At 60.0% G+C, this 20,089-nt stretch overlaps 2 protein-coding genes across 2 annotated transcripts in view; one reads left to right on the forward strand and one right to left on the reverse strand.

The window, feature by feature from the left end:
• LOC119090103 (CCR4-NOT transcription complex subunit 1) overlaps positions 1 to 17,406 on the forward strand; it is a 35,618-nt gene extending 18,212 nt beyond the window's left edge. Inside the window, exons 18-41 of the mRNA XM_037212896.1 lie at positions 306 to 635; positions 1,044 to 1,223; positions 1,616 to 1,729; positions 1,947 to 2,060; positions 2,432 to 2,566; positions 3,548 to 3,676; positions 3,803 to 3,895; positions 4,251 to 4,355; positions 5,904 to 6,095; positions 6,410 to 6,550; positions 6,914 to 7,138; positions 7,579 to 7,836; positions 8,176 to 8,324; positions 8,737 to 8,899; positions 9,354 to 9,445; positions 10,196 to 10,466; positions 11,175 to 11,414; positions 12,386 to 12,532; positions 13,205 to 13,339; positions 13,845 to 14,048; positions 14,352 to 14,507; positions 14,920 to 15,169; positions 15,574 to 15,706; positions 17,043 to 17,406. Of these exons, the coding sequence (XP_037068791.1) occupies positions 306 to 635; positions 1,044 to 1,223; positions 1,616 to 1,729; positions 1,947 to 2,060; positions 2,432 to 2,566; positions 3,548 to 3,676; positions 3,803 to 3,895; positions 4,251 to 4,355; positions 5,904 to 6,095; positions 6,410 to 6,550; positions 6,914 to 7,138; positions 7,579 to 7,836; positions 8,176 to 8,324; positions 8,737 to 8,899; positions 9,354 to 9,445; positions 10,196 to 10,466; positions 11,175 to 11,414; positions 12,386 to 12,532; positions 13,205 to 13,339; positions 13,845 to 14,048; positions 14,352 to 14,507; positions 14,920 to 15,169; positions 15,574 to 15,706; positions 17,043 to 17,274 (4,188 nt within the window). The 3' untranslated portion in view covers positions 17,275 to 17,406. The remainder of the gene's footprint in view (positions 1 to 305; positions 636 to 1,043; positions 1,224 to 1,615; positions 1,730 to 1,946; positions 2,061 to 2,431; positions 2,567 to 3,547; positions 3,677 to 3,802; positions 3,896 to 4,250; positions 4,356 to 5,903; positions 6,096 to 6,409; positions 6,551 to 6,913; positions 7,139 to 7,578; positions 7,837 to 8,175; positions 8,325 to 8,736; positions 8,900 to 9,353; positions 9,446 to 10,195; positions 10,467 to 11,174; positions 11,415 to 12,385; positions 12,533 to 13,204; positions 13,340 to 13,844; positions 14,049 to 14,351; positions 14,508 to 14,919; positions 15,170 to 15,573; positions 15,707 to 17,042) is intronic.
• Positions 17,407 to 18,028: 622 nt separating this feature from the next.
• The window catches only part of LOC119089409 (NACHT and WD repeat domain-containing protein 2), a 34,940-nt gene continuing 32,879 nt past the window's right edge, over positions 18,029 to 20,089 (reverse strand). Inside the window, exons 27-30 of the mRNA XM_037212075.1 lie at positions 19,604 to 19,778; positions 19,130 to 19,235; positions 18,518 to 18,754; positions 18,029 to 18,313 (exon numbers count right to left, since the gene is read on the reverse strand). Coding sequence (XP_037067970.1) covers positions 18,274 to 18,313; positions 18,518 to 18,754; positions 19,130 to 19,235; positions 19,604 to 19,778 — 558 coding nt within the window. The 3' untranslated portion in view covers positions 18,029 to 18,273. The remainder of the gene's footprint in view (positions 18,314 to 18,517; positions 18,755 to 19,129; positions 19,236 to 19,603; positions 19,779 to 20,089) is intronic.

Here is a 20,089-nt window from a genome sequence, read left to right on the forward strand (position 1 = left end):
AACGCTCTTTGCCCCAGACATGGCGTATTGGGCGCCTGCTGGTGTCCTCTGACGTCGCTTGACGCGCCACTTTGAGCGCTGGATGCTATTCCAGGCGCGCATTAGTGTTCCACATACCAAGTACTAGAAGACTGTATCATTACCCCAGTCCGGGATCGCCAGGCTGGAGTGCTGCGTTTGGTTGTTTGTTGACGTGTAGGTTACGCTCCCGGCGTGTACCCTGACTTCTGGCGTCGCTCGGCGGCGGCGCGCAGTGCTCGGTCGCCTCCAGCCACTCCTGACCGGCCCCTCGGCGTTTGCCGCAGTACGTGGAGTGCGGGATGCGCTCCCAGGAGCCGCTGAGCCGGCCGGACGGCCCCGTGCTGCCGCCTCACCTGCAGGCGCTGGTGGCCGACGGTGGCGCGCCGCCGGCCTCGTCGGCGCCGTCGGCGGCGGTGACGGCGGCGCCGGCGCCGGCGCCGCGCGCCACCCTGGTCACCACGGCGCTGGTGTCGGGCCGGCCGTCCATCGCCAACACGACCAACATCGAGACGCTGGTGAACGCGCTGCCGGAGGAGACGGCGCCCAGCGAGGCCGTCCAGGACAAGGTCGGCTTCATTTTCAACAACCTCAGCCAGCTCAACCTCAGCCAGAAGGTGAGTGGTACGCACCCCGTTAGCCGAGGGTTTGGCCGGCCAGACATTGGCTGGGGGTGGGGCCGCCCAGACCTGCCAAGGGGGTCACCGCCCGACGTGCGGAGGCCTCGCACTGTACCATTTTTATAGACGTCATTTGTCACTGAGGGTGTCTCGGCGATGGTCTGGAAGGGTTGGGGCTTAATTTGTGTGCGGTGGATACCACCGAATCATGTATATAACTTGTGACGATGGCCCCAACGGCAACATTTCGTTAGTTGCAACAGGTGGTTAGATGGTGCTAAGTCATTGCCCTCGCGCTGTCAGTGACCGCCAGCCGTCCCTCACGAAGCGGCGTCCTTTCTCAGTGTGAAGAGCATGCTCTCAGTGACCGCCGGCCGTCCCTCACGAAGCGGCGTCCTTTCTCAGTGTGAAGAGCTGCTGGAGCTGATGGACAAGGAGTACTGGTCGTGGTTCTCTCAGTACGTCGTCATGCGACGTGTGAGCATCGAGCCCAACTTCCACACGCTGTACGCGAACTTCCTGGACGCCATGAGGCTTCCCGAGCTGGTGCAGACGGTAGTGCGCGAGCTGCACAGGAACATCCAGGTCAGTGCAGCCGGGCGGTGGTGTCCGCCGGCGTCCAGCAGGTACAGGGTGGCCTCCGACGCGGGGGCAGGCGGCCTCTGGCATGGGCGGCGCTGCGTGAGACGGAACTGTTGTCGCTATGGTGAGCTGGTTTGGGAGACTGCTATTTTCGGCTAGGAGGTCGCCGTGAACCGTTTCACTTAGTTGCGCTTGCTGATCATTATGCTACAATGCCCCGCAGTAGCATCACACAGACCAGCGTTAGAACTCCGAGACTGCTCGGTCTTGGGAGTGCGGCCGGCGTGTCCGTCAGCTGCTCGGCGTGTGTCCGAGTGGCGTTCTCGGTGCCGGGTTGGCGCGTGTGTGGCCTCGGGCGAGAGGACTAACTCGACCGTGACTCCGCCTGCCGCCAGGTACTGCTGCGGGCAGACAAGGGCGTGGAGAAGTTCAACGATCGTACAATACTCAAGAACCTGGGCCACTGGCTAGGACTCATGACCATCGCCAAGAACAAGCCCATTCTTCAGGTAAGAGCGGTGGTCCGTCAGTCAATACTATGTGCAGAGCGGGCATGATTGAGCTCCTCCATTGGCTGGTATGTGCCCCTGGATCATTGTTCCTTTCCTTTAGCGACGACATTGCCGTCCCCCATCAAGATCGCGTCGTGGGTGCGTTTTGAGTCTCGTCTTCTCGTCGCGGGCCGTGGTCCCGGCGTGACCTGCACCGTGCCCCGTCGTGTTTCAGGTCGACCTGGACCTGAAGGCCCTGGTCGTGGAGGCCTACCACCTGGGAATGCACGAGCTTCTGTACATCGTGCCTTTCGTCGCCAAGGTTCTCGAATCGTGCGCCAAATCGAAGGTGCGTGGTGTCGCCTGAGCTCCGTGCTCTTCGGCGCGGCGCGCCCAGACTGCGCACTTGCAGGCTTTGGTGTGTGGGGGGGGAGGGGGGGGGGGGGCTTGGGGGGAGCTCCGGTGGGAGGCGTCTGCCGTCAGCAATGACCCAGGTTGTGTGCTTGCTGCTCCTCACTTCACGGGGATGGTTGGTCTAGAGAGATCGGAAGAACGGGTTAGATGCGATATGATGGTTTTTCTGCAGGCCCAGCTGCAAGGCTTTGTGGATTCCTATCCTGTTTGCGTTCGGTATGGCTGACACCGTATCTTTAACCCGCCGCCGGCTCGTGCGCCTGCTGGTTCGTGAGCGCCGCTCAGGAATCATCGGTGCCTTTTCAGATATTTAAGCCGCCCAACCCGTGGACGATGGGTCTTATGAACCTGCTGGCCGAACTACATCAAGAGCGTGACCTGAAACTCAACCTCAAGTTCGAGGTGGAGGTCCTCTGCAAGACACTCTCTCTCGACGTGAACGTAAGCCCTGCCGATATGTGGGGCTCATGCCACAGGGGGGGGGGGGGGGGGGGGGGGTGTAGGATGAGGTGACAGCTTACTCGCCGGTCACTGCGCTCTGCGTACGTGTTTCTCTTTTCAAACATTCAGTGATCGTGACCATTGTCGCCTTGGCATCGGTGAGTTGCAAGCGAAAGCACCCGCTCACCAACACTGGCCTCGTTGGTCGGCAACCGTCGCGGACAGAGCCCTCGAATCCCTTGGAGAGCTTTCTCTGAAAGCTACGTGTGCGGTGCTTGGGTGGTCAGAAGCTGAGTATCATCCGTTTTTACATTCATCAAAATTTGAAGACAGTCTACCTTTCGACACACGAGTGATGACCGTTGTCGAGGTCATGTCGGTCACATTTCCGTGGCCATCCATGGCCATGCTAGGTGGATTGAATCTTTGGAATCGAATGAAGGCGTCTGCATTGGAGTCGCATCGAATCTACCATGACCTAGTTGGATGTATCTAACGCTACATTAACCGGATGCGCTGTGGCGAGCGTTATCCAGCACTGATTGTTCCGTTGTCACACCACGGGTGACTCCTGAGATAACATGCGGGGTCTGTGTACACGAGGGCGTATGATTCAGTGAGCTCAGGACGACATCGTACTGCTCTCCTCGCTACCGTAGCGCGCATAGCTCCAAAGAATGGAAAGGGAAGGGCCTGATTTGTGTTTGTTTTTACGCCATTGACCTGGTTAAACCCATCAGTTCGGCTGCTTACTCTGAGGCGCTAATGTGATGCAGTTATGCGCGAGCTGTCTTATGCGGCTGACGTCGAGTGATGGGTCAGGTGACAGCCCGTTACCCCTGATAGTTGTGGCTGTGGCCGTCATTGCGGCTTGCCTGTCGCGCGTAGGGCATAAACGGCACGTCGATGCCTCCGTGACAGTATTGTACGCCCGCTGTGTGTACGCCCGAGCCGGCCGTGTGACGCGGGTGGCCATTTCAGGAGCTGAAGCCCAGCAACTGGTTGCGCGATCCGCTGCGGCTGCAGCGGCTGCCACTGCAGCTGAAGCGGCCGGGGCCGACCGTCGCTGCTCCGCCGCCTCCGCCTCCTGCGCCGCCGCCGGCGCTGCTGCCGCCGCTGTCCGGCGCGCCGCCGGCGACGGCGGCCAGCTCGGCCGAGGGGCCGTCCAGCGCCGCGCCGCCGCCGTCGTCGGCCGGCCCCGCGGCAGACGGCGGTGGCGGCGGCTGCTCGGAGCTGCCGCCGACCGCCGTCGAGCCGCGCTTCGGCTTCGGCGACCTCAACACGTCCAGCATCGGCGGCCTGGCGCCGCACATCACCATCAGTGTGGCGGTGCGTGCCCTGAAGTCCACCTGTCACGGGGCCGGAGCCGCCAGCGAGCGCCACGTTTGGAGGGCAGGGGATGAGCTGTCGGCTGTCAGACGCTTAATCTGTCGGTCGTGACGGTCATGTCGCGGGCACGAGTGCCACAGCCCCAGTGCGCCCATCAGACTGCTGTTTACTGGTCGGTCCTGTCCGCCATGCTCGTCGCTACGTGCCGGCGGGAACCTCAGTCGTAAGTTCGTTCGATGGACTGGTGTCGGGGCCCAGCTGTCGTGTGTTGCGTCTGGCCTGCGGCTACAGCACGGGGCGGTCATTGGATCTCGGCGCTGAGTGACGGGTGTTGACATCGGCTTTCCTCCGGCAGCTGCCGCTGTTCCAGTCGAACCCGCAGCTGAAGCAGATCGTGCTGCCGGCCGTGGAGCGTACCGTCCAGGACTGGCTGCCGCGAGCCGTCGAGCGCAACTGCAAGGTCAGCTGTGTGACCTGGACCGGTGAAGCGTGGCGAGTCACTAGCGCCCGATTACTCCGTACCCCACGCGCTGGTCGGGTGCATTTCCCGTCATGTATTTGTGGGCCAACAGCTGCACCATGGAATGTTCTGGGGTGACGTCCTTGGCGCTGTTCGGTGATGGCAGCGGACAGACGCCCGCTGTCCGGTGATGGCAGCAGACAGGTGCGCGCTGTCCGGTGATGACAGCAGACAGGCGCGCGCTGTCTGGTGATGGCAGTGGACGAGCGCGCTGTCCTTTTCCAGCCGTGCGCTCCGCCCGCTCCCGTCCCTTTGATCCCAGACGTCGGGCTGATGTTCAGCTTCCCTGCTCTGATCCACGTCCACTCCCTCGTGATGAGCCCCGTCCGTCCAGCCTGATTCGCTACCCCCCCCCCCCCCCCCCCCTCTGTTGCCCCCACTGTCGGCTCTGACCCGCCGCTGTCCGCCGTGATCTTCAGCCGTGCGCCCCCGGCCGTCCACTGTCACATCCTCTGGCGGGTGTAGTGTATGCATTCACTGCAATGTGGGATTAAAATACTTTGGCGGATAGAATCGGATTCGGATTCGAGATTCGAATAGATTCACTAGGTGCGTAGCGGTGGTGCACGTCTGTGTAGGCGTCAAAGCTTCGTTTGTTATTCAGTGTGAGGGACACTGTATAAGGTACGCTACGCCTGCGCCGTTGTAACGGCTTGCGTGCACTGTTGTAACGGCGTGCCTGCGCTTTTCTAACGGGGTAGCTACGCCGGTCTGCTTAAAAAAAGACGACATAAATACGATTTGTTCCGGAAACGGCAAAACAAAATGACAATTACTAGGAGGAATGCTTCGATTTGTTTGATCTTGTTTACCGAACATGTGACAACAAGGCTCCCTTACTAAGATTTGCACAGGTATAACATGATTTTTTCGCTCTAATGTTTAGGTAGCCACCCCGTGGTGGTGCCGTACTCTCATACAATGGTGGTCGATAGCCTTAAGTTAAGAATTGGGCTCAGTAATCCAGTGTTTATATACCTTAAGGTGCGACAGGCCGTTTGGCTCGAGAAGGTTGCCTGAGATGAAGGGGCCCTCGGCTGATAGAGGACTGAGATCTATATTTCTGTTGGCCCCTTCCCCTTTGCTAAGTACCGTTGACGCCCTCCCCTGTGATTACTAGCTGTAAACGACAAAGTGACTACAAAGACTTTCGTGTGTGTGTCAAAGTGACAAAGACTACTTTCGCTCCCACAACACACCAGCGAAGCGTGACCACGGAGTAAGACCGATAACCACAACAGCCAGATCCGGCAACAGCTAATGCATGCACTTATGCATGCAGGGAGGGCGAGTCAGACGTCCGACGCAGCACCGACGTGCTCAACGCCTTCCTCGTCTGTTTGAAGCACCGATCTTCCGTGCTGGAATCCTTGCTTTTGATGTTCGAAGATCCACGAGGCACGAATCTATTCGAGTCTGTTCGGATGCTGCGAACCCGAGTGCTGTACCATAGGTCTGACTCCGCCTCCGTGTGCCTTGTCCCCTCAGCTGGCGGTCAACACGGTGGAGCAGGTGGTGAAGAAGGACTTCGCGCTGGATCCGGACGAGATGAAGATGCGCACGGCCGCCCAGCAGATGGTGATGAATCTGACGGCCGGGCTGACGCTCATCAACTGCCGCGACCACCTCACAGTCTCCATAAGCAACAACATCAAGTCGTCCCTGCTCTCAACAGTCCGAGTAAGCGGCACAGTCGGCGACTGAGAGGAGCACCGCGCTGCTTCATCAGCCTCTCTCGTTGGTGTCCGCCAGTGTCGAAAGAGCCGGCGTTAACACGATTCTACGTTGTCTTCACTGCGTTTGCTATCTCAATTACCCCAGCATCGCTTTCCCTAGATGGCCCTATTACAACTAAACTAGGGTACACGTCCACATGATAGTCGTGTTTGAGCAGTTCTCGGCAGGTGCAGGGCCGTTCCGTCCTCATCGCTTCCGATGCTGGTGGGGCTTGCCTCCGACGGGCCTAACTGGGACATGGCCGTGTTGTGCGGCAGGCTGCCACGCCGCAGCAGAAGGAGTTCATGGAGCAGACGGCCAACATGGTGGCGGCCGATAACGTGGAGCTGGCCTGCTGCTTCATCCAGAAGACGGCTGTCGAAAAGGCCATCCTCGAGATCGACAAGCGACTGGCTGGGGTGGGTTGGGCCCGAGTCACTGGGTGGCACGTGTGGCTCGCAGCGAACGGACCACCCTGGAAAAGCTGCCCGGTTTTCAGCTACATGGCGGTTAGGTGTTACACTGTCATGGCTGTTGTCATTGTGGCACATTTGTTCGTATGGAGGTAGAATGTGGGTTGTTTTGGGCAACCGGTTTGCCGCGAGAGGCCGATAGCGCCCGCGGAATATCGTTGCGCGAGGCGATATAAACCCAAGCAGCGCCCCCTCCCCTCCCTGCTAACCAAATGCGGCCCCCAGTAACCTGTTTAGAATGGCCAATACGTGATGTGGGTCGCGTGGTGATTCGGCGTCGATATGTGACGGCACTCTCGTCTGGGGCAGGAGTACGAGCTGCGCAAGCTGGCGCGCGCCGAGGGCCGCCGCTTCCGGGAGCCGGTCGCCGCCGGCTACCAGGAGTCGCGCATGCCAGAGCCCATCCGACTCAAGATGATGAGCCCCCAGCAGATGGCCGTGTACGAGGAGTTCACACGAGTGGTGCCCGGCTTCGCGCTGAGCGGCGAGCCGCCGCCGCCGCAGCTCGCCGGCCTGCCGGCCCGCTCGGCTCAGGTGAGCTGAGCGTCCGGCGGGGCCACGTGACGGCGCTGATGGGCCGCCGCCGACGGGGCGGGCCGCGTCGGGGCTCAGGTGTCGCCACATTGGCCGCGGGTCCGGAGGCGGTCTGCGTCATGTGGTCGTCGATATGCTAGATGAAGGTCAAGCAACTGGGCTATATATATATAGCCCAGGCTATATATATATATCTTCCTATATATACATATAGGAAGATACATATATATATATATATATATATATATATATATATATATATATATATATATATATATTGACCGTTTCTCTCTTCTTGTTGCATCTTATATGTACATTAACTGTTCGGTCGTTCTTCCTGTCCTCGGATGCCGTGCTGCCACCCTGCACGCCTTCCACCGCCGTCCGTGTGGGATGCCGCCGCCAAGGCTGACCGCTGACCGCGCCGTGCCGCCCCACAGCCGCCGCCGCCGCTGCCACTGCGCCCCACGCAGCCGCCGCCGCCGCTGCCGCCTCTGCCGCCCGGGCCGCCACAACCGGGCGACGAGCTGGGCGCCATCATGGACAAGGTGGCACTGGAGCTGCAGGCCGTCGTGCAGGCGCTGCACCCGGCGGCGACGGGCAGCGCGTACGCGCAGACGCTGGGCCGGCTGGCTGAGGACGTGACGCTGGCCAGGACGTCGCGGGATGTCAACACGCACGTGCACCTCATCAAGCTGGTACGTGGGCTGGGGGTCAGTCATGAGGGACGGTCGGCAGCCGGGCTGGGTGGACGGCACCGGTGACATGTCCAGCTGGAGACATTATGGCCTGGAGCTGCATTCGCGTGTGGATCCTGTGAATTCTGCTGAGCTGCGAGAGAAGGTACGCGGCCCGTTCCAGGACTGAGAGTGATGCACGCTCACTGACACGTCATGTTTGTGTTCGGGTGAATGGCAGAAGAGCCACCGTAAACCACGGGCGGCAATGCTGTCTGCAGTGCTATCGCTGGTCCGTGTGTCAGCGCGTATGGCATGCATGGGCGCGTTGCGTGACTGGTGCCGTTCTGTGTCGGTCAGGCCGTGGAGGGCCTGCTGGAGCACACGCCTCAGCTGCCGGCGGACTCGGAGATGGGCCTGCGGTACCGTGACAGTCACCTGCTCGTGCTGCGGGCGCTGCAGAACCCGCGCGTCTACGGCATTCAGTGGGTCCAGAAACACGTCACCAGGTGAGTCCGCCGCGGCCGTGATCCGACCAGAGCCACGCTCAGCTCACAGCTGGGCGTCAGGACATACGCACACACGCACACACTGCCGCTGCAGGGGACACACTGGGAACTGGACTGCGGTGTGTGGCGGCGGTAAGCTTTACAGGAATGCAGTGGACGGACTTGAGTTGCGCCGAGTAAACTGAAGCGGCCGTCGAGCGGACCAATGCTGCCCTGAACAGACCGGGGGTCCTCCAGGGAGCTGGGTGTTAGATCTCCTCAGTGTGTTCTGCACCCCTGTCCCGAACGAATTGGAGCTGCCGTCGAGTGGACCAAGGCTGCCCGGGACAGACCGGGGGTCCTCCAGGGAGCTGGGTGTTAGATCGCCTCGGTGTGTTTCGCCCGGCGTCTGATCCGCGCCGGCCGGCGGCAGTTTCGTCTCCGAGTGCCGCGTGGACGTGCGTCTGAACGGCGACGCGCTCGAGGTGCTGGTCCGCTCCGGTCTGGTGTCGCTGCCGCAGCTGGACGCCCAGCTGGCGCACGCCATGGAGACGGGCAACTACAACGCCGTCTTCCTAGTGATGCAGCTGCTGCAGGTGGGTGTCTCGGAACGCCTCCGGTTTGCCGGCTGCCGACCGGCTGGCGCGCGGCGACCCGCTGCTCCGCAGGGGGAGGGGGGGGGGGGATAGGGGGCGGGCAGATTGGCCGCCGCAAAGCCAAATCATGCATTTGAAGCGACATGACTTTCTGTCCCCATCCGGTAGGGCGGAGCTGATGTCGATAACTCACGGATAACTGCACAAGTGGTGGTGTGAGGTGCTTGTTCTGTCTGCTTTCGATAAGAATGTAGCCGTAGCAATGCCTGAGGCTGGTCGAAGTTGAGCGGGCAAATGACGAAAGCGTTGGTTTGGTCCTGAAGTTTCAGCGATCTCACACGTACTTCGTATAGCTGTATGCAGGCCGTTTTCTAGTGGCAATTAATACAAAGAGCCAACACTGGGCTGTGCTAGACATCTGTGGCGTCGCTCTTACGACTGCTGCTCTCTGCAGGCGTTCTTCATCGACGATCGGGTGTCGATTGTCACCGAGAATGACCTAGTCAACACCATCGAGGCCCTGAGCAAGATCGCGCAACAGCCCGGGTGGGTGGAAGCCGTGGGACTCGAGCTCAACCTGATGTCACACACGCCAGTATTCCCACTCACACCACAGCCAGAGATTGTCTGGTCGGCTTCCTTTGGCATGGCGGCGAACTTAACTGCAAATCCTAATATATATATATATATATATATATATATATATATATATATATATATATATATATATATATATATATAAATTAGCAGTACCCTTAATTTTGCGGTTGATTTGCGGATCGTCCGGCAATTGCGGTTAACTTTGACGTGCGTGGAACCGTCGGCAGTGTTGCCGTAACAGTTTTTAAGCAGGCGACTCTCGCCTATGAATGTAACGGTGGCAGTGTGTTGTAGGCCGTTGGCAGCAGTCTGTTATGGTAGGCTGTTGGCGGCAGTCTGGTGTCGTAGGCTGTCGCCTTTCGCCATTACTCTTTTTCTCACCGTCGGGCGGTCGCGGGGTTCCTGCGCATGACACTGTGACCCTGCCCTCGGCCGCTCGAGATGGTCACTGATCCCCCCCCCCCACCCCCGTCAGTCCTCTCCCCTCCGCTCCGAGCCGTCCGTTGACCACTCTCCCAGCTCTCTCTCCGCCGCCCCAGCCGTCTGCTGATCTCCTATTTTTCTCCTCCGCCCCGAGCCGTCCGCTGACCACTCTCCCAGCTCTCTCTCCGCCGCCCCAGCCGTCCGCTGACCACTCTCCCAGCTCTCTCTCCGCCGCCCCAGCCGTCCGCTGATGGCGCCCCCTGCCGTCGCCAGCTGTCCGGAGAACATCCCGCACCTGCTGGAAATGGTCCGAGGCGGAGGCGGCAGCGGCGGCGTGGGCCACGAGGTGCCGTTCACGCCCGACCGCAGTCCGGGCGGCCCCACCGCCCACATCCACAAGGGCATCTCGCAGGCGCGCGAGTTCGACGACCCGCCCGGCATGCAGGAGAAGACCGAGTACCTGCTGAGGGAGTGGGTGCAGCTGTACCACGCGCCTACCTCTGGCCGAGATTCCACCAAGGCCTTCACCAACATTGTGCATCAGGTGGGTGTCACTCCACTTGACCACGTCCTGTCCTGCACCAGCCTTGTGCACACGTTGGGTATCGCGAGACTCGACGATCTTCTTCACCAATGTTGTGCGCCAGATGGGCAGCACGCGGCTCCGCCAAGATACTTACGGACATGATAAGTACTGAATCCAATGGTGTACTGGTAAATGCTTTCTATTTAGTTCAAGTTGTCACTAACATTCCCGGCGGATGATTACATCGACACGTCCTGACGCCGGAACAACGTGACATCGCACGCCGTGTTGTTCCCTTTTCGGGAACGGGTGACGGTTAGTCCGGTGGTGTTAGCGTCCGGTGGTGTTAGCAGAGTCAGACGTTGCCTTGGCTTTCAACCGAAGTAGATGCGGTTTTTTTTGCAACCAGAGACGTGGAAGTGTGCTTGGAGTATGCACATAATCGATGGGAAGCGTACTACATTACACATTGCACATTGCACATTGCACATTGCGCACATCACGTTGCATCTGGCCTCGGATGCTTTGTGTCGCTGAACAGATAAGTCTGTATACGTTTCTCCGAGCCATCCGCCAGGGGTTGTAGGCGAACTGAGCCAGCAGACGATGATGTGGCTCCACTCACCAACCCCACACTCACCCCGCCGCCCCGCTCTCACCCCGTCGCCCCGCTCTCGCCTCTCCGTCGACCCCCGTCTGACGGCGCCGCCGCTGTCCGTGTTTCAGATGAACGTGCAGGGCATCCTGAAGACGGACGACCTGATCACGCGCTTCTTCCGGCTGTCGACGCAGATGTGCGTGGACCTGTGCTACCGGGCGCTCACCGACCCGGCCGCCATGACGCCGGCTATGGTGCGCGCCAAGTGTTTCCGCACGCTGGACGCCTTCGTGCGCCTGATCGCGCTGCTGGTCAAGCACAGCGGCGAGTCGCCGCACGCCGTCTCCAAGATCAACCTGCTTAACAAGGTGAGGGAGAGGCGGTAGAGGGATGCTGCTGTAGAGGTGGGCGGTGTCGGAGAGAGGGCGGAGAGGGCGGGCGGTGGCCGGTGTCGGGCCGCTGCCTGCGGCGGGCCGGGGTTGTAGACCAGATGTATTGGGCCGGTGAACCCTTCTATGACGGATGTGAGTCGGCTGTGTCGTAAAGCAAGACGCACTGCTACTAATGGGAAGTCTTCATTCTACCCATGCAATTTGTAAAGGTAATACGAAACGGCGTATTTGTCCTCTGTGTACCTGAACGGTAATGACACTTCTGCTATAGTTGAAATCGGCCGATCGGGAATGATGTGACGGTTACCATAAGCGGGCCATAACCACGGTACTCTGGGATCGGGGATAATGTGGCGGTTGCCATTAGCGGACCATAATCAGGTTACTCCGGGATCTGGGATGATGTGACGGTTGCCATTAGCGGACCATAACCCTAGTGAGTCCCATTGGACTGCTGGCCTGTTCAGCCCTCAACTCCAGTGTTACTCCTTATGGCACACATGCACTGGATAGGTGGGCGAGACTTCTCGCTCGGCTGCGTTGACAATGTTTGGGCCGGGCGGCACAGTATGACGCCTTTGTTTACATTGTTTGCACTGCGTGCGCCGTTTTGCGCTGCTTCACTGCGTGTGAGCCGATCGTCAAATACGCACCAATGTTGCCCCCCGTTGAGGCGGCCGTTCGACCGCTGGCGCCTCAGCTCACAGCGACTGTGCGGGCGTCGGCGTGCGAGCACGTTGCGTCGGCGAAGCGCCGCGGCGGCGGTAGTCGTACACCCCGCGCCCGTGCCTCGGTGTGTCCCGGTGCGCCGCCGGCGGGGCGCCGCTGTACCGGCCGGCGCGGGCCCGTGTCCACCTGCCTGGGGTCGGCCTGTGATGCGCCGCCGCAGCCGCTGGCCCGAGCCGCTGCGTCCGCTCGCCTCACCCGGACGCTGCCGCCGTCGCCAGGTGCTCGGCATCGTGACAGGAGTGCTGCTGCAGGACCACGAGGTGCGCAAGACCGAGTTCCAGCAGCTGCCCTACCACCGCATCTTCATCATGCTGCTGCTGGAGCTCAACGCGCCGGAGACGGTCCTGGAAGCCATTAACTTCCAGGTGCATGCCGGTGTATGTAGCGAGCCCGCGTGCGCGGAACACCGGCGCTAAGGGCGACGGTCGTCCTGCGGGCCGACCGGTGCATCATGCACAGTCAGACCTGCAGCTCAGCCGTGTGGTGCATTGGCGTCACACCCGCGGGGAGAACGCCGTCTGCAGCGCGTCATACACAGGCCCTGTAACGTGCTCTTCAAGCAGTATAGCCCAAAGCGTGCGGGCTTAGTAAAATCTATAAGGAATCTAGCGTCAGTAGCAGCGCCACAAAATCTGAGTAACGGCATGCTTTTGAATTTTGCCAAGTATAAAAGCTTGAAGTCATCGGTTTTCAGAGGCTCGCCCGCTGGCTTTGTTTGCGGCTGTTACAGCCGCATGATGACGGCTTTTGATAGACCCTTTGTCAATATTTTGACAGGTCTCCCAATTTGCGGTGACGTCATCCTGACCATTGTGTTAACCTAACGACGTCCCCTCGGGCTTTTTGCTCCAGTAGCTGATGCGGGCTTGTTTCAGCATTGTCACCGGGTGCATGTCCCGAATCTGCGAACCAGTAAGCGCGCTGACGCGCCCGCCCTATGCTTTATAGCTCGCACCAGAGCGTTCGATCTCCTTCGGTCCATGTTGGCCTGTGGCGGCGGGCGGCGGCAGATCGCGTGACTTGACGCGCTGCCGCAGGTGCTGACGGCATTCTGCAACGTGCTGCACATCCTGCGGCCGGAGAAGGCGCCCGGGTTCGCGTACGCCTGGCTCGACATCGTCTCGCACCGGGTGTTCATCGGCCGCATGCTGGCCGTCACGCCACAGCACAAGGTGGGTCTGGAGGATGCCCGGGTCAGGGTAGGTAGTGGCGACCCGCTGCTGACAGCGCGCAGCTGCGCACGCTGGTGATCGTGTCCAACAACGGCTGACTGTCGACCTCACTCATCGTGTTGGCGTTTACGGAGAAAGTGCAATGAAGCCACCAGCAAGTGGTGCCGGTAGTGCGGTGGTTAATGCATCTGCGTTAACCAATGCGCGTTTGGGAAACCAGAGGTACGGGGTTCGATTCCCCGCGGTGCCCGCCCTTCCTGCCGGGGTTAGAGGCAGGCGACGCCATACAGCCTCAGCAGCTGAAGGCGTCGTAAAGCCCCAATGACATGACATGGCACAAGCCACCGCCAAGCATTGGCTTTGCTCATGCTGACGGCTTTGACGCGTTACTCGTATTTTCATGGCCTGTGCTAGGGTGACGGTACACGGAGTGAGTCATTCAACGGCGATTGATGCGTCGCGTTCCGGGCGCTGTTTTGCGTGCTGACTCGTGCGATCTCTACAGGGCTGGGGGCCGTACGCGCAGCTGCTGATCGACCTGTTCAACTTCCTGTCGCCGTTCCTACGCAACGCTGAGCTGGCCAAGCCCATCACCATCCTGTACAAGGGCTGCCTGCGCGTGCTGCTGGTGCTGCTGCACGACTTCCCCGAGTTCCTCTGCGACTACCATTACAACTTCTGCGACGTCATCCCGCCGAACTGTATCCAGGTGGGCGGCCTTCGGCGGCCAGTCCCGGCTGGCGGCATGCGACGGGCCGTATCCGCTCGGCCTTCCGATGCGTTTGTGGAGAATCGAAGGAGATAACAGACGTGCGTTTGGCGACCTCCCGTGGCTGTAGTGTTGTTCACTGTTGGCTCGGAAGCTGTCTCGCAGTAGTTTATATATTTACGTGAGCCAGTTCAACCCGGTCCGGCTGAGTTCGATACACAACTCGGCAAATGCAGCGAACTAGCTCAGGTCTCCAAGTGATGTCCACCGGCCCGCTGTGACGCGGCCGATGCTCCCCTGCAGATGCGCAACCTGGTGCTGTCGGCGTTCCCGCGAAACATGCCGCCGCCGGATCCGTTCACCAGCAAGCTGCAGGTGGACATGATCCCCGAGATCCGCGAGGCGCCCATGATCCAGACCAACTTCGCCTCGCTCATCCAGCCGCCCAGCTTCAAAAACGTGAGCGCGTGACACTCGGGCGCCGTCCTGCCGGGCGTGCACCGCGAACCGGCGGATGCGGGGCCGACGTTCGTCTGTGACGGCCGTCGTGGGGGCCGAGTACGCGCGCGAGACTGGTCTGACGCACTCCGCTGTCGTGCAGCTGAGCACGCGGCGGAAAGTGGCAGGTGTGTCGCTTTGCCGTGGCGGATTACGGAGGCGGCTCGTTCCAGCTGCCGGCACGGCCGCCGGCACGTGTCTGCCGCAGGTGCCGCCTCTGCTCGAACGGCGACCGTCGGCGTCCCGAGGCTCCGTCGCGGCGGCGTGGTCTGCGTGTGTCGAGCAGCAGCCACTTGTCCGCTGCCACCTGCCGACCGCCCCCGCGCCGCAGCCGCCGCCGCCGCGTCTGACGCCCGATCGTACCCTCGCGCAGGAGCTGGACACGTACCTGAAGACGCGCACGCCGGTAACGTTCGTCACGGACCTGCGCTCGACGCTGCAGACGGCCGCCGAGCCCGGCTGCCGCTACAACATCCAGCTGATCAACGCGCTGGTGCTGTACGTGGGCACGCAGGCGATCACCGCCATCCAGAGCAAGGGGCTGCAGCCGAGCAAGCAGACCATCACGCACAGTTCGCACATGGACATCTTCCAGAGCCTGGCTGTTGATCTGGACACTGAGGGTGAGTGGCGCAGAACTCAGTGGCCTCATGATGTGTTGGGGTGTAGGGGTAGCAGCGGTGACTGACGGTGCGTCTGAATTACTCTATGAGCTTGTACTAGTCTTGCACGGCGTGGGTTTGTGCTTCGTACCTTTCACCCATGTGGCGATTTGGGTCGATTGTATAATCTCCTGGGTGAGAGATTAGTGCCTTAGCTGTATGACGGATGCGACCACGAACAATCCGGTTGTTTTGGATACGTGTGGCATGAACTGATAAGTACAGACATGCTCGCAAATGGTTTGAATATACCGGGTAAATGTCTGAAATGTAGATGAAATGCGTAAGGTGAAGTGGATGAGGTGCCCCAAGCCGCGCTCGCCCTTTCTGTGCGGCCCCGTATGACGCGACCGCCGGTCGGGCAGGCCGGTACCTGTTCCTGAACGCCATCGCCAACCAGCTGCGCTACCCGAACAGCCACACCAACTACTTCCTCAACCTGCTGCTCTACCTGTTCGCTGAGGCCAACACGGCTGCCATCCAGGAGCAGATCACCAGGTACGTCTGGGTGAACTACGAACTCAAGACTAACACGGGTGCCACCCAGGATATATCACCAGGCGAGTTGTGCGGCATGTGGCACATACAAAGTACACCAGCGAGTGGTGTGAGGGTGGCACTTGTCCGTGCCGGTGCGCGGGGCAGATCACAAGGCGAGGGCACGGTGCCGGCCGATCGGTCTGACGCCGACGGCCGAGGCAGTGGTAGCATCCAGTCGCTGTTAGACGTCTGTTAGCCTCGGCTGGTGGATTGCTGGTCATGATGGCATAAAAGTCTCTGGGTATGCCCGAGCTGTATGAGTCGATGGTCAAAGCCTGGTGAATTATGCTCGGTAATTGTGGACCGTTTAGCGGCGTAAGCGGTGCATTGTGTGGCAGAATAGACCCATGATAGTGAGGGCCTGGTACAAGTACCATTGCCAAGTGTCATGGTATCAGTGATGACTTAGTGAAGCCTGCCAAAAATTGGTTCATTTTAAACTGCCCTATGCCGACCTCTGGAATAATATGCCTGAAACGAATAAGCTTTTTGAGCTTATTGATAACGGCGTGACGAACGCGTTCGTCACCTGTCTTTGCGCTTGAAAGTACGAGGACTTGCGCGCGAAAGGCAAGGCTGTAGGGACCCATTTGCGCGCAGGGCAAGTGCTGTGTAATTGGTCATAATTCCTCAAATGTGGAGAGGCATGCTTGTGCAATAGAGACGTAGCAGTTACCTGATCCCCCGCAGTTTGAGGTTCTATTATTTATGCCGGCGTTTCAGCATAACAGAACTGCTCGCGTGTCTTGGGTACCCCAGCCTGACCGGTTGTTGATGAGAAAATGAAGAGGAAGTCAAATTGGCTCCTATTCTTTTCCTCGGTCAGGTCTCGTGCCACGTGTTGGCCTGTCGCAGGCTGTCGCTGCTTTGCCCGCCTTAGTTTCAGGCACATTTCAGTGAATTCCGACTGGCCGCTGTCCTGCTTGCCTAGACCTCGACGGGCCAGTCGGACGTCGTTGACCTGGCTGCCTGTTCGTGTTGACGTGACGGGCCGCTGACTGGCGCTCTGTGTCCTGTTCGGCCGCCTTCTGAGCTCACCTCACCGCCGAGTTTGACTGACCTCGGGGCGCCCGTCCCCGCTGTAGCTGACCGCCGGCTGACACACCCCGTCCCTTAACCGATCTGTGACCGTCGTCCTGCGTGCCAAGTCCGGTCGGTCGCTGGCCGCGGTCATATTCGCAGCGGCCTCTCTCAGGCGGTGCGCGTGGTGGTCGGCCGCTCGGACAGCATGAGGCGGCACCTCCCCCACGTACCGCTGCGTATGGCCAACCTCTGACCCAGCCCGGCCCGGTAGGGTGCTGCTGGAGCGGCTGATCGTCAACCGGCCGCACCCGTGGGGCCTGCTCATCACTTTCATCGAGCTCATCAAGAACCCGACATTCAACTTCTGGAACCACGAGTTCGTGCACTGCGCGCCCGAGATCGAGAAACTGTTCGACAGCGTGGCGCGCTCGTGCGCCGCCCAGGGCCAGAAGGTGACGGCGCTGCGCGGTGGCGGCCAGCAGACGGTGGGCGGCGCTGAGTAACACCCGGAGGTGTGACCCGATCTGACCCGGCCCGGACTGACTCCTGCCTAGTGAGGACCTGGCCCGCTTGCCCGGGACGTGGGCGCTCGGCCGCGCCGTGGCGGGTGATGAGTGGGCCGGCGGCGGCCGCCGCACCGGTGTGAGCGCAAGGGCCGGCTGGACGCCGGACGGCAGCCACGCCGCCCGGCCGGCAGGGACGCTGCGCGTGGTGCCGCCGCTGGCAGGCCGCTACATCGTGCTGTGACGCGCAGAGCAGCTGCAGCGAAGAGAGGCTGGCTTTTGTTTGTGTGGGTGAGGGTTGTATGTCGAATAGATTTCAGTTTTACGTGCTTTTGAGACGTCTACCAGAAGGATGCCATCGGACCTCATCGATTGTCGTTTTCTTTTGTTTGGAACGTTACCAATCGTACTTCTGGTTTTGTGCCCTTGGCAAATAAATGCAGCAAGTTGAGTCCGCAGCGTGTGGTCCCTGGGATCTCAACGTATCGCCTAAAGCGTAAACCCGCCCGCACAGCTCCGTGCGTTTCTTTTGTGATTTTTATTGAAGTTCTCTTAACATCACAACCAGCCACTCGCACACCTGAAGACATAGAAAACTTGTGACACCGACACTGTGACAAACGGTACGGGCTCCATGCGATCTGTGGGGCGGCTCGGTGCTCGCGGCCGCGGCTCGCTGCCCTGGAAGAGGCCGCGGCACTGCCGGGAGCGATGCGCCGTCCTGGGCGAGGTGGCGGGTGGGGCGGGGGTGGGGCGGGAGGCATCACTGAGTATTGCCGGGAGGGGCGGGGTCAGTGGCCGGCCGGGGGCCAGGTCGGCCGCGGGTTTCCGGGGCGCGAGTCAGCTGGGCTGCCGGACCGCAGCGTTGCATACCGGGGTGACGGACGCGGCGGGAGCGGTAGGGTCCTGCCGCGCGGCGCCGGGGGCCGGAAGGCGGCCGAGGCCGCGGCCCGCCCTCAGGCCCCCGCCAGCAGCGCCCGTCTGGTCTGGCGGGCGGCATCAGTTGCCCCACAGACTCTTGTCATTGTTCGTCCAAGTTCTGAGGACAGATCGGGGATCTCCAGATTCGCTCACGCGTCGCTAGCCCAAAACTCATTAACAAGCATTGCTGAAGAGAAGACGGACTCACTCTTCTGATTAAATAACAGTGTGCTTGACGTTCCACGATTAACACCATGACTAGCAAGGCAAACGAGCACGCGCTCCACAGCTCTTCTTCGTCGTGGCACTCCGGCCGGCTTACCCGGCCTGAGAGAGATCGAACGTCTTCCCCTGGTTCTGCTCGCTACCGTACTGCTTGACTTGCGGCAGCTCGAGGCCCTGGCCGTGGCAGAGCGCCAGCGTGACGATGTGGCTGCGTCCCTTCAGCGCGAAGATGACGGCCCGGCCGTCGCCGGACAGGTCGCAGGCGGTGATGGTCTGGTCGGGCGTGAACACGCCCAGCGAGTTGCCCGTCATCAACTCCCAGACCCGCACAGACCTGGCGACCGCCAGAGGCGGCGGGTCAGCGCCATTGGCTGGGGTGGGTGCTGCCGCTCTGGGCGGTCGCACAGATCGCCCAATCTGTATATTTATGATATATATATATATATATATATATATACTTATATATATTTTATTATTATATATTTATATTCATATTACAGATCTCCATTCTCCTGGTTTTTCCGAGGAGTAAGGTTATTACTACTGTCTTATCTAAATGCTCCGTTCTCTTTAAAGCTAAGGTTCAGCTTAAAAATGAGAGCGGGTCTGAAGCGATTAAATGATCTACTCGAATGTACAGACTTTGACTTGTCTCATTGACCCTTAACGAATCAAAAAGCAGAGTGCGATGGCGGGCTTCGAGTCTCACCTGTCCCGTCCCTCCGAGTCGAAGGTGAGGAACTTGTGGCCGCGGTTGTCGAAGCGGATGGCGTCCGGTGGTGCCGTGTGGCCCTTCAGATTCCACCGCGTGTTGCCTGGCCGGAACGGTGACGCAACGTCATACAACACGCGGGCGCCGACACTGATGGTCCCATGCAGCCGCCTTTCCCCTGCTAATACGGCGACAAAGGGATGGGGTGCTTTCGCCGCAATCTACTACCTGTGAGGCTAGGCTGACCTATGGTCGTCTTCAACTTAAAAAATGTTTGTCACTCACTGCTTTTTTCGTTTACACCTTGCGGAGGAGACGTGGATTCGAATATCATGCGTCATTTGACCGGGGCAAATCACGTTGTCGGGAGAGGGATAGCTTTCGTGACCTGATATTAGATCTATGACCACGATCATGCAGTCCTCCAGGCCGACAATGATACAGCTGCTCTGTGACGAGATCTTTCCTGACCTGATATTAGATCTATGACCACGACCATGCAGTCCTCCAGGCCGACAACGATACAGCTGCTCTGTGACGAGATAGCCATGGAGACGACGTTGACGCCAAGCTTGCACTTCTTAAACAGGGTACCGCTCTGTAGGTCGTACACGACCACGAACGTCGGCGAAGATGGCTCATCCACCTGCAGAGAGCGCGAACTAAGTGGCGGCCATGTTTGGGCGGCGCTGCCGCGGATGGGGCGCAGAATAGGCAGTGAACCTTGCCGAAAGAAGGCGTGCTATCTGAAAGATAACTGCAAGATATTTGAAAGATAAATAAACCGGCATGCATGCCAGTTTTCTGACGCACTGGTGCTGGAACGCCATCAGCAGCCTGCGCACGTGTACGTGTGCGCGAGTGCGCGTGGGTGTCATTGGGGCTTCACGGCGCGCTCCGCTACTGGGGCCACATGACGTTGTCTACCTTCCACCCTCGCAAGAAGGGCGGGCGCCG

Source organism: Pollicipes pollicipes, unplaced genomic scaffold (assembly GCF_011947565.3).
Source record: "Pollicipes pollicipes isolate AB1234 unplaced genomic scaffold, Ppol_2.1 Scaffold_3087;HRSCAF=3621_pilon_pilon_pilon, whole genome shotgun sequence".
Lineage (NCBI taxonomy): Eukaryota > Metazoa > Arthropoda > Thecostraca > Pollicipedomorpha > Pollicipedidae > Pollicipes > Pollicipes pollicipes.